This window comes from Juglans microcarpa x Juglans regia, chromosome 5D, assembly GCF_004785595.1.
Source record: "Juglans microcarpa x Juglans regia isolate MS1-56 chromosome 5D, Jm3101_v1.0, whole genome shotgun sequence".
Classification (NCBI taxonomy): Eukaryota; Viridiplantae; Streptophyta; class Magnoliopsida; order Fagales; family Juglandaceae; genus Juglans; species Juglans microcarpa x Juglans regia.
In genome coordinates this window covers 13,605,904-13,622,784 of record NC_054602.1, presented here as the reverse complement: position 1 = coordinate 13,622,784, position 16,881 = coordinate 13,605,904, and the positions used below count along the sequence as shown (strand labels likewise).

At 34.0% G+C, this 16,881-nt stretch overlaps 1 protein-coding gene across 3 annotated transcripts; it reads left to right on the top strand.

The window, feature by feature from the left end:
* The first annotated feature begins 513 nt into the window (after positions 1-513).
* Positions 514-7,639, top strand: LOC121266145 (integrin-linked protein kinase 1). 3 transcript variants are annotated; one of them, XM_041169881.1, is made up of 12 exons: positions 515-1,102; positions 1,201-1,275; positions 1,413-1,508; positions 2,071-2,156; positions 2,243-2,363; positions 3,197-3,276; positions 4,537-4,599; positions 4,752-4,858; positions 5,020-5,105; positions 5,982-6,103; positions 6,756-6,893; positions 7,326-7,639. In XM_041169881.1, exons 1-12 carry the CDS (start codon positions 773-775, stop codon positions 7,336-7,338), a joined length of 1,317 nt encoding a protein of 438 aa, XP_041025815.1. In that variant the 5' UTR covers positions 515-772; the 3' UTR covers positions 7,339-7,639. The 3 variants fall into 3 exon arrangements, 2 of the variants coding, with proteins under 2 accessions (XP_041025815.1, XP_041025814.1); XM_041169880.1 differs by having other exon boundaries at positions 519-1,102; positions 6,756-6,867; XR_005940750.1 differs by lacking the exons at positions 6,756-6,893; positions 7,326-7,639 and adding an exon at positions 5,335-5,474 and having other exon boundaries at positions 514-1,102; positions 5,982-6,105.
* The last annotated feature ends 9,242 nt before the right edge of the window (positions 7,640-16,881 follow it).

Sequence of the window (16,881 nt, the reverse complement as noted above, 5' to 3'; positions counted from 1 at the left end):
CAATGTTTCCTATATGGAACGGTGAGCTAAGGATTTTAACCTAAGGTTCTAGGAGTTAGGAGTCAAGTATATGTTATAGCACCTCTCTGGGTAGCTCTCTCTAAAAGAAGGGTGAATATTTCTTACGGACCCTTTCTCCTGCAGCTAAGGTTAATAGATAAACATAGACTTTTAAGTAAATGAAACCTCTGGCTCTTTCTCGCTTGCAGCTCTTGCAGGGGAGGGGTTTTGAATTCGCAGGAAGTTTTTCATTTGTTATGGGTTTTAGTTTAATGTGTGCTTCTATAGTATGCTGTAAAATAAACGACCTACGTGGAAGACTATTATTGAAGAGCTGTTTATTGAATGAGAACATCCGGACCGGTTTAAAGGTTTCTCTGCTAAAAAAGTGCATCTACGTTTGCAATTTTAATTGTTGTATAAACACTATTTTGTCTGGATTTGTTATTTACAGAGCCAATACGGCTCGCGAGCCATCTGCTGTCGGTGGCGCCGTTAACCTATTCCTACAGGGCGTAGGTCAATTTTCAAACTAACTTCTTATCCTGCGCCCCTACGCCGAAATTTCCGAAGACGCGCTTCTCAGCGCGTGAAATGAAGATACACAACCTGGCTAATGGCACCATTCCCTCACTATTTGAAACTCGTCAACGTTACAAGTTTACAACACCTACCTTTTGCCAAATCCTTCGGAAGCCTCTCTAAACTCTGTTTCAATACCTGAGCATCGCAGCAAAGGGATTCCTGACTTGTTATTTCCGTAAATCTAGGAATGGAACTGTCCAAACCAACGGTGAGGTTTACACTGGGAAAGCAGTCGTCGCTGGCCCCGGACCGGCACACGGACGACGAGGGGTCAGTTACCGAGAACGACGAAGTTGCGGAGGGCATTGACCCGGGTGTCCGGTTGATGTACCTGGCCAATGGAGGCGACCTCGAAGGGATCCGCGAGCTCCTCGACTCCGGCGTTGACGTCAATTTCAAGGACATCGACGATCGGAGGGCTCTCCATGTCTCGGCCTGCCAGGGCTTCACCGGCGTCGCCGCACTCTTGCTCGACCGTGGCGCAGAGATTGACCCGAAAGACCGCTGGGGGAGCACGGTAACACCATTTCTTCTCTTTCTATATCTTTTTTTTTTTTTTTTCTTTTTGTAGCTAAATTCAAATCTAATGCGGTTTGTTTTTGAAAAAAAAAAAAGCCTCTTGCTGATGCTATATATTACAAGAACCACGACGTGATAAAGCTTTTGGAGAAATGTGGTGCGAAGCCTCTGGTATGTTTGTTCATGTATCTTTGCGTTATTAGCATTACCTTTCGTTTGGGAAATTATGACATTTTGCATAGTAATTTAAGTAGTCTGTAAATTATCTTTGCTTTTATTGCTGTTTGTGGTTTTTTCCTGCTGTTCAGATGGCCCCAATGCACGTTAGACATGCCCGTGAAGTCCCGGAGTACGAAATCAATACTAATGAGCTTGATTTTACGAACAGTGTGGAAATAACTAAGGTAAAATTGTCTCGATATATCTATATATTTATATATATTGGTATCTGAAATAATCAACAATCTGCTTCCTGCGCCGCATGTGTTGAAAGTATTGCTAGATGTGATACCGTTTTTTAATCTCGGTACTTCTACCGCAATTCGTGTCGGATATTTTGGATGGCTGCAAATTTTTGCTCTTCCTGTTTTAGATTCCAGGGTTTTCTTGACCTATTTCCCTTATTCTGGATGGTTGTATCTTTTCGTATACTCCAGTACTTGGGTAGCACCCTTTCTGATCATCAAGACAGTTATCGACTTATAATAATAAGTGCATGATATTTTGGTGAATCTTTTGTTTTCACAGTGATCTGGATGAAAATTAAATTTGGTCATTGTTTAGCATATTCCTGATTGGAATGCTACTTTGGATTCATTATCGTTCTCAATCTACACTAGTCTTATCGCAAGTTGATAGTTGGGCATATGCTTTGTTTGATGAAACATGCTTCCAGGTCTCATTTTGTCTTTGTGATTGCCTTCCTTCTGTGTTGAATTTAATAAAATGGTAGAAATTTTTTTTCAGGGAACCTTCCATATAGCATCGTGGCGTGGGATACAAGTCGCTGTAAAAAAGCTTGGGGAGGAAGTTATTACTGACGAGGATAAAGTGTGGGTTGCTCTGGGATTTCAAAAGGATTTTGCTATTCATTTATTCTTCTATTTTGATGGCCTTTAAATCGGTTGGTTTTTCACAGGAGGGCATTCAGGGATGAGCTTGCATTACTTCAAAAGATTCGGCATCCAAATGTAGTCCAATTCCTGGGTGCTGTGACTCAAACTAGTCCAATGATGATTGTGACAGAATATCTGCCCAAGGTTTTTCTATCCCTTGGTCTGTTTAGCGTATAATTGATTTGTGTTATGCTGACTGCTGCCCAGCGTGCCTTGTTAGTCTTGCTTTCCTAATAACCTTTAACTTCTGTTTATTTAGAACGGATATATAGACCAAACTACAATAAAGTGGTGCTACATCAAAATAAACTTAAACAACATATAGGCCACCAAAATTACACATTCTTCACCCTTGAATTATTATCCCTTTGGAAATGTGTATAAAAATTTGCAATTGGCATCCTAAACTACAAAAGATTTGCATGTACCCCCTCAGTTGATATTTCACTGTCAAGATTGTGCTGTGTTTTATTTTCATCAATTCCAATATTAACTGAGAGTGCCCTTTGTAACTTTTTGATAGGTTAGGGTGTAAATTAAAAATTTTTATAGTTTGGGCTTCATATTGTAAAAGTGATGGTTTGTGGGGTGAGTAGTGTAATTTCCATAATTTTACTTGAATAGGTCAGAAAAAAATTGTTATTTTTATTTGTCTAGTAACAGTTAACGCAAGAGACATAAGCTAAAAGACAGCATTCATTTTCTGCCTCAAAGAAAATTCGGGTCTTTACTTTCCATTTTATTCTCTCTTGTATAAAAGAATATCAAGCCATTGAATAGCTGAAATTCTTGCAAAATCCACCATCGGATAAACGAGGACTAATGCTCTATCAATCTTGATGGGGTGTCAGCCTATTATAGTTTCTTTGTGTGTGAGTTGATTTAAACTTAAAGCAGATAAACATATTGGTGGCATGGCTAATAAAAGTGAAAAAATGATGATACGGTTTACCATTATTTTACCATTTGTTGTGCAGGGAGATCTTTGTGCATTCCTAAGAAAAAAAGGGGCTCTAAAGCCCACAACAGCTGTGAGATTTGCACTTGATATCGCAAGGTCTCTTTTTTCTCATGCTCATCAACGTATGACAATGATGATGGTTTTATTAGTCGTGAGTTACTCATGATTACAGTAGCCATTTTAATTTGTTATACATTTATATGCATAAACTTTCTAAATATGCGAACTTTTGAATGTTGCATGAAGTAAATGATAATTTATCTTTATTTACTTTGCCACTAAATAAATCTCATGATTAGTTATCAATATCAGTTGTTGAAGTTCTAAATTTTTGCTAGGGTGGGATATTAAATAAGGGCTTACTTTTGTTGGGCTAAGAGAAGCTCGAAACAGATGCATGCTTCAAACTTGTACCTGTAATATGTCAGAAATGTTCATGAGTTTTTGTTTTCTTTTCAGCTTTCTAGAATGTAATTAGGTCTCTTTTGTATACTTCATGTGTACATGGGCTTCGCCAGTTTCATTTGATCAATAAAATTTCTTACATATAAAAAAAAAATAATGTAGGAAATAGACATTTATCGTAAATGATGTATAATAGGATGACAAAAAAACTAATGAAAGAGAAATTGTTAGGGGAAAAGTACACCTTACAGTCAAACAATCAGATGCTTGCACTTTGCACCCAAAACTACTAAAATGACACATTGCACTCTCAAAATATAAAAACCTTGCACTTTACACACTCATTTTATTTTGACCATTAAGATGTGATGTGTCATAATATTGACAATCAAATCTTAATGGAGGATGCAAAGTGTCAGTTCTCGAAGTTTGAGTGTGCAATGCGTCAGTATTTTTAGTTTTGGGTGCAGAGTGCAAACCTCATATAGTTGGAGGGTGCAATGTGTATTTATCTCAATTCTTAGAGAACTATGGAGGAAGGAATATGCTGATAGATTAAGGTTTTTTTTTCCCAGAATGTTTTTGGCAAGAAGGGAATGAATTAAGTTTATTTTCCTAATATGGAATGGCTTCTTATCAATTTCATGTGTTGAGAGAGGCACTTAAAATTAATTATAGCCCAAGATTCAAACTTGGTAGGTATTGCCAACTTGTTAAAGAAATTGCTTTTTAACAGAGAAAATCACACTAATATAAGTTCAAACCTTTCACGTTGTTTGAAGATGGGAATGGCTATCAATAACTTTTCTTCAGGAAAAGAAAAATTAGTATCTTGGTTGATACATGTCAATCAATTTATTTTCTGCTAATTTCTTTCTTTTTGATGCGAGAAAGAGATATAGAATTTTTTGGATACTTTCCTTCATTACATTGTCTTTGGAAACTTTTCAGGGGAATGAATTATTTGCATGAGAATAAGCCAGAACCAATAATTCACCGTGATCTTGAGCCTTCGTGAGTTTCCTCTTCAACTCAAACTCTCGTATCTGAATTTCATGTGTGTCTCTCTTCAAGATTAGCATTATATCTCCATTGAAATCCGCTGTGAGCCATAATTGCCTTAAACTCGGCCAATTTTTTTATGTTGCTTACTAATAATATTTCAGAAATATATTGCGGGATGATTCTGGGCACCTGAAAGTTGCGGACTTTGGAGTTAGCAAGTTGCAGACAGTGAAAGAAGATAAGCCTCTTACTTGTCAAGAAACTTCTTGTGAGTGATCTTTTGGCCAGAATATTCACACATCTCCATGTTTTTTGGACCTTGCATACCTATGTTGTCATTTCTGAAAATATAATATTTCTGTTAGGTTCACAGAATCACACATGATGAGTTTTAGTTGGTCATTGAGATGTGTTATTTGTAACTGACAGGCCGATATGTGGCTCCGGAAGTTTTCATAACTGAAGGATATGATACTAAAGTTGATGTGTTTTCATTCGCTTTAATTCTACAAGAGGTAATCTCCTTCTGTACCTCAAAGACTCACATCCTTAAGATTGGCTATTTCATATGAGGACTTGCTTCTACTTATAAATCCTGTTTCATGTTTGGTATTTGTCAATCTTTGAAGAGGACCATTTCAAATTCTCATAAGCAATATAGGTGCATGTATAGGCTAACTCATCTATGACTTTATGCTCCCTGATTTATGGTTATTTCTGAATAATGAGCCAACCCATTGGCAGATGTAACTCATGCATGTAATGCATTCTACTTCATTATGTACCCTATATGAGATAGAAGGAAAGTCACCTCGTACCCTGTATATGCAAAATTAATGAATGTAGAATGCATGACTGAAAAGAAGAATTAATCACAGAATAGAGTTAGTGACTTCCTTTGTTTTATATTAAATATATATTTTAATGAAATTTTTGTGCAATATATTTCTATTCGTATCAAATTTGCGACTGTTCCATGATTCTGCAGTTGAATAGAAATTGTTGCCCCTCATGGTTGTCTCTGTGAGTGTTAAGTGAACTTATGTTCGATGATAATGGAAGATTATTTATACCCGGATCTAGAAGGAATGTACAATTTTGAGTTCGTTTCTTTGAAGTATCGGTAGTCATCTCCATTCTCTAATATTGTGTCTAAAACTGGCTTTCCTCCCTTTACAAGTTGGTTTGGTCACGTCACATACTATTTCTTTCTGTATTATTTTTTGTGAGTTTTAATAATACCAAGTAAGGCGTTTATCGTAAACTTTTATTCTCTTTGGATGATAATTGTGGTCTCTGACTTTATAGGGCTTTATCTTATGCTTCGTCCATAAATTCAATTTGGTCATAACCGGCTTCATTTGTGATATTTGCAATGTACTGTAATTTAGATGATTGAAGGCCACCCACCATTTTCGGCAAAGCTAGAAAATGATGTTCCCAAAGTATATGCTGCAAAAGAGCGCCCACCTTTTAGAGCTTCAGCAAAGCTCTACGCACATGGACTTAAAGAGTGAGTCCTCGTTGTTTCATTGCTTTTTAACGTATTTCAACTTTCTTTTTTGTGATGATAATGACATAAATATTTTCTTCCCCTCTGACATAACTTGCATAAAGTTTCTCTTTTAATTTTTTTGATAAACCTTGTGTCCTCTGCTTTCATCAATGAAAAATATAGTTCATTTCATTCCTAAAGTTCCAACTTGGAAAATTGCTGAAACTCGGAGCAGCATTTTGTTACGAATTTAGTGATTTTCAGTTAAATACCTTTGGATCCTGCTGTCTTTTCTTTTTCAAAAATGAAAACTTGGATGTGGGCATAAGGACAATATGTAAAAACTTCGACAATAAAAAAACATATTATCTAAACTAGTGATGTTTTATAAGAAGAAAAAAATCTGAGAATTTTCTGATATAACCCAACTCTTTGGGCTGCCAATCTGAGTTTTCCCTACTTCGACAATAAAAAAACATATTATCTAAACTAGTGATTTTTTATAAGAAAAAAAAAATCTGAGAGAATTTTCTGATATAACCCAACACTTTGGGCTGCCAATTTGAGTTTGCCCTTGTTAAAGTCTTTTGTTGTTCGTTTTCCTTGTTTTTGTGTGTGGATGAGCGCGTGAGTGAGGTTATAGAAATATAGCTGATGATTCTGTTTACAGGTTGATTGAGGATTGCTGGAGTGAGAAGCCAGCTAAAAGACCAACATTTCGGCAAATAATAAGAAGGCTGGAGTCCATTCACAATAGTCTTGGACATAGAAGGCGCTGGAAGGTCTCTCTCTCTCTCTCTCTCTCTGTGTGTGTGCGTGTGAGGGTCCCTGTGGGTGCAGGCGGTTTCATGCATATATTCTTGCATGCAACCCTGTTTCTTAATTAGGATATCTTACATAACTATAGCAAGCCAAAACCTAATATGTCTCCAAAGCTTTATATGGTCTCACTCCTTTTTTTTCTCAATGTATCGGAGTATTATTATCTGGTTGTGAATTATTTTCATCCTAGGGGTTTGAATTGCGCGTCTCATTCCTGCGCTAAACGAAATCAAGCTTATTCAAGGATTAATTTTTGTGTTTGATTTTTAAATTCTTTAATTGACTCCTCAAATTGCTGAAATTATCCTAACATCTCTCAGGATCACTCTATTCTTATGAATGGTGGTTCTTGGTTTCATTTCACTGGCCTGTGTCATAAAAATAAATTGTATCATTCTCTCTCTTTTAATGTGTACAGGTTAGACCGTTGAGATGCTTTGAGAACCTGGAAGCCAAGTTGAAGAGAGAGAATTCTCTAAACAGCCGTTCGTCTCGTTCTAATGCCAGCAGCCAATGATTGGACAGATTTGTGTTCTCTTGTATCTTAATTTGTGCAGAAACTCTATTCCAGTTTGGTGGCTAGAAGATCAGTTTTTAGGCAGGAGCATCTTTTTCTAATCTGTGTAATCCCACTTCACTCAAATCGAATCTGAAGTTGACTCTCTCTCCCATTGAACTTGTGGGCTGAGAATGTATTGATTCAACAAATATAAAGGCTGTTCATTTACACTATACATGTTATCATAAATGTTTGTCATTTCTATTGAGCAAATTCACAGAAGATACAAGCTTCTTTTTCTTTTTCTGTGTTGGTGAATGCTTGAGATTAACATGGATTACCTATTGACTCAGGAAACACAGGTTTGGGAGGCTACAAACCATTCAAAATTATTCATCCTTGGTCCGAAAAGCAGGCTCGCCTGTTGGCATGTCTGAACACAGATCGTGTGCAATGATTGCATTCTCCAATGTTAAAACAACTTTCGTTCAAATATTTTAAATCTGAAGAGATAGACAATATATTAATATTTTTTAAGAATTTAGGTGTTGTTTGGATAGTTGAATAAAATATTATTATAATATTATTTTTTAATATTATTATTATTTTGAAAATTGAAAAAGTTGAATTGTTTATAATATTTTATGTAAAAATTTGATAAATATAATGATGAGATTATATGAAATAATATGAAACGAATCACTTTAATATTGTAAAAATTTAAGTGGATAACAATAAATAATGTGCGAGAATGGTAGAACATGGGGGCTTTCGTTGAACCATATATGTCCATTTTGGGTGTGTGACTACGAACGCAGAAGTTTAAAAATTGTCATGCTTAGAGTCTACTGCTCTACTTGCCATTATGCCAAAACTGACTGCTAGGTCTACCCGTCACCCTCAATGAACAATAACATAGAGGCAAAAGACCAAAGATTGTAGGTGGGGTAGGGTCTTGTGGGCCAAGTTCAGAAGTTTAAAGGTCGTCTATAAGGAGGGAGAACTTACAACTGGCGATTACAATGAAACAAAGAGATGTTTCATGAAATAGGAAAATAAAATAATAATTATACTTCCCGTCCAAAAAAACAAAAGAAGCATAATAATAATTGCTCCTTTTTACAAGAGACTGAAAGTCCAACTTCTTATGGACCTCCTCCTTGATTGCACCAGATAGATATCTAGGGTAGCCAGCTAGGTTGGCTCCCAGTCTGTCTAATATTTTCCATGTCCTAATAATTAATTATAAGACGAGATTTATTTATTTATTTCTTCTGTGTAGGAAGCAGTATATAGGTCTAGCTAGTACGTTGGTGATGACCCAAATCAGAAACTGGATTCTATATCCTAATACCATATAAGAAATGCCTATTTATATATAGTACCAAAAGTACAACTTGGGGAATATTTCTTATATATGAAACCTATATGTAACAAGAAATATCTCTACTTTGCCTTCTAATATTAATCACTTGGGTGACACAGTAGCTAGTTAGCTAGGGCATATGCAGTTCAACATTTTACAAAATAAAAATAATTACTACTTTCTCTAAATCCTAAACGCTAAAACTCTTCACCATTGTAAAATAGTTAGTCGGTAGGACTTGATAATTTTACGTACTAGTATGTAGGCACCATATATAAAATGTTGATATATACTATTATATCATATGTATTGTATTAGTAATTTATGAAGATAAATAATATATGGTTATTATGGATAATCAACTATTTATATATTAGTTATTTATAAATTTTAACAATTTCTAATTCAACAGTGGTCTATTTGTTAGTTATATAAATTTCATTAAAGTTTGATTTTTTTTGCAATTTTTATAATTTATAATTATTAAAATTTATTAAAAAAATAAATAAGCTCGAGTTGAAAGTTTAACTCACCGAGTTAAGCCTGAACAAAAATAAGATAAAATTCTCGAATTCAAGTATTTTGAGTTAAGCAGAGCTTGACTGGATTCAATTACAACCTTTTGCACCAATAATTAAGTTTGGTTTTCAAAAATCTCTCTGACCTTTATCCACAACTAATATGATACTTGGCAATCTGAAACTTACTGCTCAAATAGATTTCTTGATGTGACTCCATCATGTTATGTTTATATGATTTATTAAAAAAAAAATTAAAAATACAAACATAAAAGGAATAAAGGGAATATAGAGTTTCAGTTTTCTTCTTTGTATTTTTGGATGCCATTTTGGTTTGAATATATATATATATATTGTGTTTTTGTTTTGTTTTTAATAAACCATGTGGTACTACTACATGGTGGTGCTACGTCAAGAGGGTGGTGATATGAACGGAAAGTTTCAGATGACTTAGTAGCAATAGTCTTAATTAAATATGTAATTAGAGAAAACCTATTAAATGTCCTTTGTATGCTACATGAAGCATGCTTCTCTTAAGAAAATTCATTTCTGCATTCCCATCGCGATTATTTTTTTTTTTTTTTAGTGTTGCTAATTTTCACAATTAAGTTTAATTAATTTAGAAAATGTGTAATCGATCTCCTATGATCTTATTCAATAGCAATCGATCATGAGAATGAAGAAATAGCAAGTGTTGATCTTATTCAATATTAGTGAATAAGATCATGAGAGTGAAGAAATAGCAAGTAATCGATCTCCTATGATCCCAAGTTAATGCATATATATATGGTACGTAGCCAAATAGGTAACAACAAATAAAATTAATTGGCTGATAACACAAGTAATCTAGCTAGCTAGCTAAGATCTTATATCATATATAATATGCTAATTAATTTCTTGTTACAACAGCAAGCTGTAATTCTTTGATAGAGAGTGATCATATATGAAACTAGTCATGATGCACTTTTTTTATCTTCCTGGAATGCCTAGATCGATCATCATCATCCATCATCATGAGTTAATTGTGGCACGTACGGGATATATATGATCCTCACACATGCCAGTATATATATATATATATATATATATATATAGTACTGTCTCTGTCCAAGAATTAGGTGGAATTCCAACAACGTACGTAACATCATATTAATGATGCAAATTATGTGAACCCTCTTAGCTAGCTTGAAGATCAATTTCCAATGTTTTTTTTTTTTTTTTTTTTTTTTTTTTTTAATGAATAAATAATCTCGAATTGATATTGATCATCAACAAAGTTGATAAGTTATATAACCCAATACAGAGCTGAGTAATGTTGACAATGACAAAGCCAAAAATATATATAGAGATTCCTTATATTTCTGGAATAAATATTCCAACGACTTTATATAAGGATTATACACTTGACAATAATCTTGATGTGATCCAATGGGCCGGGCCGGGAGAATATATAAAACTTTGTACAATATTACTTAACAAGAATACGTGATACTCATGAAATTGAAATTAATTCCGTACGTACTTTAGTGGGCAATTAAGAAGCTGTGATATTCTGCATTTTTGACATGAGATTTTATATTATTCTCATGTATATATATTTCAATATATATATGTTAGCTTTTGAAACATATATGCCTATCAATGATGCAGATGCATGCATGCAGCTAGCTAGCTAGCGCGCTTCTGATCATAACTATCTCATTTATATAATTACTTTGAAAAATAATAATTAAAGAGAGATCTATATATATATATATATATATATATATATATATATATATATTGTAAAGATAGGGCTTATATATAATTGTATCATGTCTAATTGGCCGGTGATCAGTTTAATTGTGTTCATGTCATTTGCCGATCGAGTAGTACTCCTAGACTCATTTATTTCCACTTGCAAAATTGTAGAGCGGCAACGTTGTAAATGTCATGATCATGAAGAATTAAGATAGCTAGCTATATATGGTACGTAGGAGCTAAGTAAGGGCTCTTCTTCCCCTCATGACATTATATGGGATATACATACATACATACATACATATATATATATATATATATATATATATATATGCATGCATGCTTGAGAAGAAGAGTCCGATCGAGATGGGCGAAACCCACCCATTGTTTGATGAAGTGTCACAGAGAGGTTTCCCCTTCGGCGGCCCTACTATAGCTAGATGGAAGTTGAGATCAAGGGGATCGAGGCGCCAGTACGATCAGTACGTGGGAAGCTTTAGATGGGAACGAGTTAGGCACCTCGATCATGGGATTAATTACTTACATGTAATATTGAATATATTTTAGCAGTTGATTCACCTATATATATGTACATATATATATAATATTAATGTGCGCATACATGAGTTGGTGAATTAATTAGGTTTTGTATTAATTGATCAGCAGCATCACTTGCATCTGATCTCAGCAGCTAGTAATATTATTAATAAGGAGGTCCAACAGCCGTATAAATAAATATTCCTTGGGTGTGTGCGCGCGTCTAGAAATATATAGTGGTCCAGCTAGCTGCAAGTCCCAACCCTTGGAAGAGAAGAGAATATTAGTTTTCACAAGATCAGTTTTGGCTGCATATATGTACCCTGCATGCATGCATGCTGGCCTTTCTTATTTATATATTGACAACACACTTTATACGAAACATTAGTGGCGTTTCTCTTGTATTATTCATGATACAGCTTGCATATATATAGAACTTATAGACCGACCAGATCATCTAATTAAGGATGATGATGAATGCATCGGCCTGTGGAAATCAATATATCATGTAAAACTGAAGAAATTATTTTCCCTTTTCAGCTAAACAAGTTAATAATCCAGGCACTTTAGTGATCTTTTCATCAAAACAGATCAATAAAACATATATATATATATATATATAGAGAGAGAGAGAGAGAGAGAGAGAGAGTATTCGAATTCTTGTTTAGTTCTACATATATAGATATATAAGTACCCAATATTTCTCGCACTGATTACATGATTAATTCAATTTACAAAGCGCTTAAGTACTTGATCAAGATCAATAATATGAAAGATCAAGTGGTTTTCTTTTGTTCTAATTGATCAAGTTCCTAGTTTGGTAAAAATATAGTTTGCATTAAGAAAGGCATGATTTTCATCCAATATGCATGCAGCTGCTTTTCATATATCTTTTTTTTGCTTTGTTTTGCTACTTCCACATTGCTTTACAACGGAATTCATAATCAACCATGGGTTTGACAAATTTTTTAAAAGGCTGGCGGATTCGACATGAAATTAACAGCTTGTTAGGATTGAAGAATTTGACTTGTTTAATTAAATTGGTCAGGTTAAGAGATTGGCTTATATATGAATCGATTCAATTCGATGATCAGCATTTAGAGTTGATAATTTTTGTAAAAGCTCACAAATTCAACATTAACCCGACACGAAATTATTTGGTTGAGATTGAAGGCCAGTTTGACCCATGCATGTAATTAATTAAAAGGTTGAATTAGGGTGTGAGCCTCACATGCATACATCTCGAACTAGCCAGCTTGACATGACGACTCATGGTCAACAATAATCCACCCATATATATAGAACTAGTGGTTTCTACACTCTTTTCTTTTCTTTTTAGTTTATATTTTATATTTTTTTAAATGCGGTGATGCAAGAGGAATATGGTACGAGTTGCCCACAATGTGGTCCTCATAGTAGATACGGGGGAGATTTTCTTGTTGCAAAACCATAAAGAGATTTGACCTACGATCAAGGACATGATGGACAATTAACATAGCCTTCCTATTTTAGATCAGGTAAGCAAATTTAGCCTGGCTTGAAGCCAAGATCAGTATTAGGTATATATTGGGTGTACATGATCATGTGTATGGGTAGCAGCTAGCCTAATTACTAGTGCATGGCAACTGCGCGCATAATAGAATGCTGAGGTAGATGAAATGTAAGTGTACATAAATTGTCACAACTTTCCATTCAGGGAAAGTTGATGTGATTGGGTGTCGACACACATCGGAATTTACCTCCCTATCTTGAGAATTCTTACTATTTGGATTTTTACGACTGAATATATATTTGAGTACTAATGCTACGTATAATCTTAGAACATGCAACTCTTGTATAATACTTTTTTAAGAACAGTTGGTTTTAGTATAAAATGGTGAGATTTTTTTTTTTGTAGGTTTCCATATTTACCTACTTTTTTTCAAATGAAATGAGTGAAATTTATATATTGTAAGATTGTACAAATCATCTATATTATATGAGAAATGATATTTGCATTTATGGAATGCGCAAGTCCCATGCAATCTCTTTAAAAATGTGAGTAAATACGGGACCCATATGAAAATAATAATAATTTTTAATAGTACGTAGATCCAACTCTTTCAAAACGATTGCATGACGCTTACCCATTTTACGAATGTATGTAGCCTTACTCATATATATTATATAAATATAATAAGAAAAACTAAAATAAAATAATTAATGCTTAATTATCAAAAGAACTCAATTATATTTTGACCCATTAATTATATGAATATATATGCATCGCTAGTAGTGCGTGCAGAATACGAGTTTGCAAGGATTCAACATCTAGAAGGTGTGTGTATATATAACAGGGTAGTGCTAATGTACTGCCTAAATTTGACCGTTGGTGTGTCCACTAGAATTTTTTTTTTCTTTACATTTTTTTAATATTTTTAAATATTTTTAAAAAATAAGAAAAATACCAATACACTAATAGTCACTTTCTTAATTAGTAAGTAAAAGAAAAAAATTTAAAAAAAATTAAATGCATGAGCGTTCAAAATGAGGAGACAAAATGAGACGGCATAGTAGCATTATTCTATATAATAAGTTTGAGGAATCTTCACCACCTTGAACCCTTTTAGCTAGGAGGAGTGGAACGATCGAAATCCAATTTTCTTAGCACCAAATCATGTTTTTGTAGCCAATAATTAAAACTTGTAAGCAATACAACAACTCATTAATTCCACTGATCACTAGTACTACTATGTGAGATTACACAAACAAGCACTACTATGAATTCAATAACTCCAAAAGAAACCATGCTTCTCTCTTTCTAGAAAGATAAACTCCTGCTTCTCTCTAGGAAAGTTATTAATTTTTTTTATTAGTATTTTCATTGAAGAGGAGGATGGAGCTTTTTTCATCCATCTCTCCGTTCCTTTTCCAATACCTGTCTAAGTTTCTCTGCTAATATTTTTAATCTTGTATTGCCACCAATCGACTCGATTTTGGTCAAATCTACTGCACTCCGATGACCGATAGCCTGCACGCGCCCCACCACACAACTCCCCAGCCGTTGATCTATCGGGACGAAGCAAAATCTCAGGACGTGATACTCACCCGCAGTTTGTTCCACGCATTGCCATCACGCATCGTCGTGCCAAAATGTATCCAATAGCTACATGCATCGTACCAGTAGACTTGCCACCTTAAGATCTTCCAGATCTAACCCACCCCATCCCACAATCAACGGCATGTGGTCTCCATGCGCCACCCTAGAAACTCGGTCAGCCACAGTCCAAGCCATTCGCTGCCCGTCTTTTTACTATGTTTATGCTTTCCCTAACCGATAATCTAAAGGAAGGGAATACGAGTCTCTTCAGAAAATATCTCAGAACAATAAATTACAGTGCACCTTCAGAATCAACTGTCTACAGCGGTGGAATCACAGTTCGCACAGCTGTGGAACTGTAAAAAAAATTTCATTTAAGACAGTGCCTTCTTGGCAAGGTATGGGTGGGGACCAAGGTTTTGGTCCCAAAACTCGTTTTTGTTTTCACTTTTGCGTTGTGGTCGTTGTAATGGAGTGTTTGTTGGGAACCTCACCCCCTGCTTATGTATCTCGTTATCTGTATCTAAATGATATATATGCTTGCTTAGAAGAAAAAAAAAAAAAGAACTCCAAAAGAAAGCAGTGTTTCATGAATTAACCTAGCTAGCTAGCTACGACAAAGAACTAGAGCCTGAAGATCTTGATCAACATGAGTTAAATATTCTTCATGATAATTAATTGATATATAATATATGTCCTAATCTATATATCTTCTTAATAGTTGCAGTAATGTACTCAATTACAACACTATCATCTGTCACCATATATATAAGGGAGCTGCTACTCCCACTGAGGATCCCCACCGAGGGGATCCACCAAAGGGCCAAAATTTATTTCTTTCTTTTTTCTAACATTTTTTAAACCTCTTAAACAATTTTAAAAATAAAAAATAAAAAATTCATTAAAAAATACTTCATTAACCATTAAGTAAAAAAAACAAAACAACCCAATCGTTGGGTTTTGTTGGTGGATTTTGTAGGTGGGAGTAGTGTTTTCCTATATATAATACTCACATTATATATATAAGCTGACATTCAAAATGCACTAAACTATTATATATCAGCTTATAAGTCTCACTTATATTTATATATAAACTTTGACTGATCGATTGGTATATATAGCATGCAGCTCATATATTCATAATTTAAATCTTTTTATATATTTAAGTTCCTGGCCCTCCATAAAATTTATGATGTAAATGAAAAAGATACAAAAAGACAAAAATACCTTAAATATTAATTAATTATATACCCTCAAATGTTGCATAAGGGATATATAGTTGTATCTTTCTAGCTCTAGTGTTATGTGTGATACAGGTTTTTGATGCTTGGATCGAATTAAGGCGGTTGATAATTAGTTTCTAACACTGAAACTTCAAAATCGGGTCCCAATTAAACTAAATTAAGGTTTATGTGTGCAAGTAAGAATGAGTGATTAATTCCTAGCTGTACTCACAATATTAAGTTCTAATGCTAGCTAACTTTATTTTAACTCTTATTTAAAACCAAACTTCCAAAAATACAGTATTAGGCCATATTATTATAATCCACATTAGGCATATTTCCTTCATTCTTTTGAAACATTCATCATATATAATGAAGCAAACAACCAATAAATGCACTATGGATTACTAAACTGGCCATAATTTGTACTATATAAGAAAGTAACAGGGATCATGTTTCCCATCGTTTATAGGTAACATTCACATTTTTGTGGTTTAGAACACAACTTATTATAAGTTATATGATAGCAATATACAACATTTAACACGGAGGCCAGGGGGTATGGAAAAATGATATGTTGATGCAAATCCAAACTGATATGGGGCATCCTGGTCTAGATTCTATGTTGATTGTACTAAACTATCTTGAGAAGGTAATCTACGTAAATATGGCAAGAAAAACTTAATCTTTCTTATATTTGGATAATATCAATTTTTTTCCAAATCATCTATTTACCTTCAGGCAATTCCTTCTTAGGAATTATTTCATTCCAAGGTTTTTAAGTGATATTGATTTTAATTTTGGACAAATGTTTGGCAAGATTTTTGTATACTTACGTATTTAATTTTTATGCAATAAATTAGATTTTTCCTTTTTGGAAAATTATCATAATTTGAATTTTGAAGCTATTTAAACCCGGCTTGTGTGCTTCATAAGATAATTTCGAATCTTATCATTAATCAATATTTTTCAAAGTTTTCTCTTTGTGTTGAATATTTTCTCAATTTCAATC

What these genes read in the sequence shown, in the direction of transcription:
- LOC121266145 (XM_041169880.1), top strand. Translation starts at nt 773, where the DNA reads ATGGAACTGTCCAAACCAACGGTGAGGTTTACACTGGGAAAGCAGTCG. An exon ending in ATTACTGACGAGGATAAAGT is followed by an intron (nt 2,157 to 2,242) that starts GTGGGTTGCTCT and finishes GGTTTTTCACAG; the next exon opens with GAGGGCATTCAGGGATGAGC. An exon ending in TACTTGTCAAGAAACTTCTT is followed by an intron (nt 4,859 to 5,019) that starts GTGAGTGATCTT and finishes TGTAACTGACAG; the next exon opens with GCCGATATGTGGCTCCGGAA.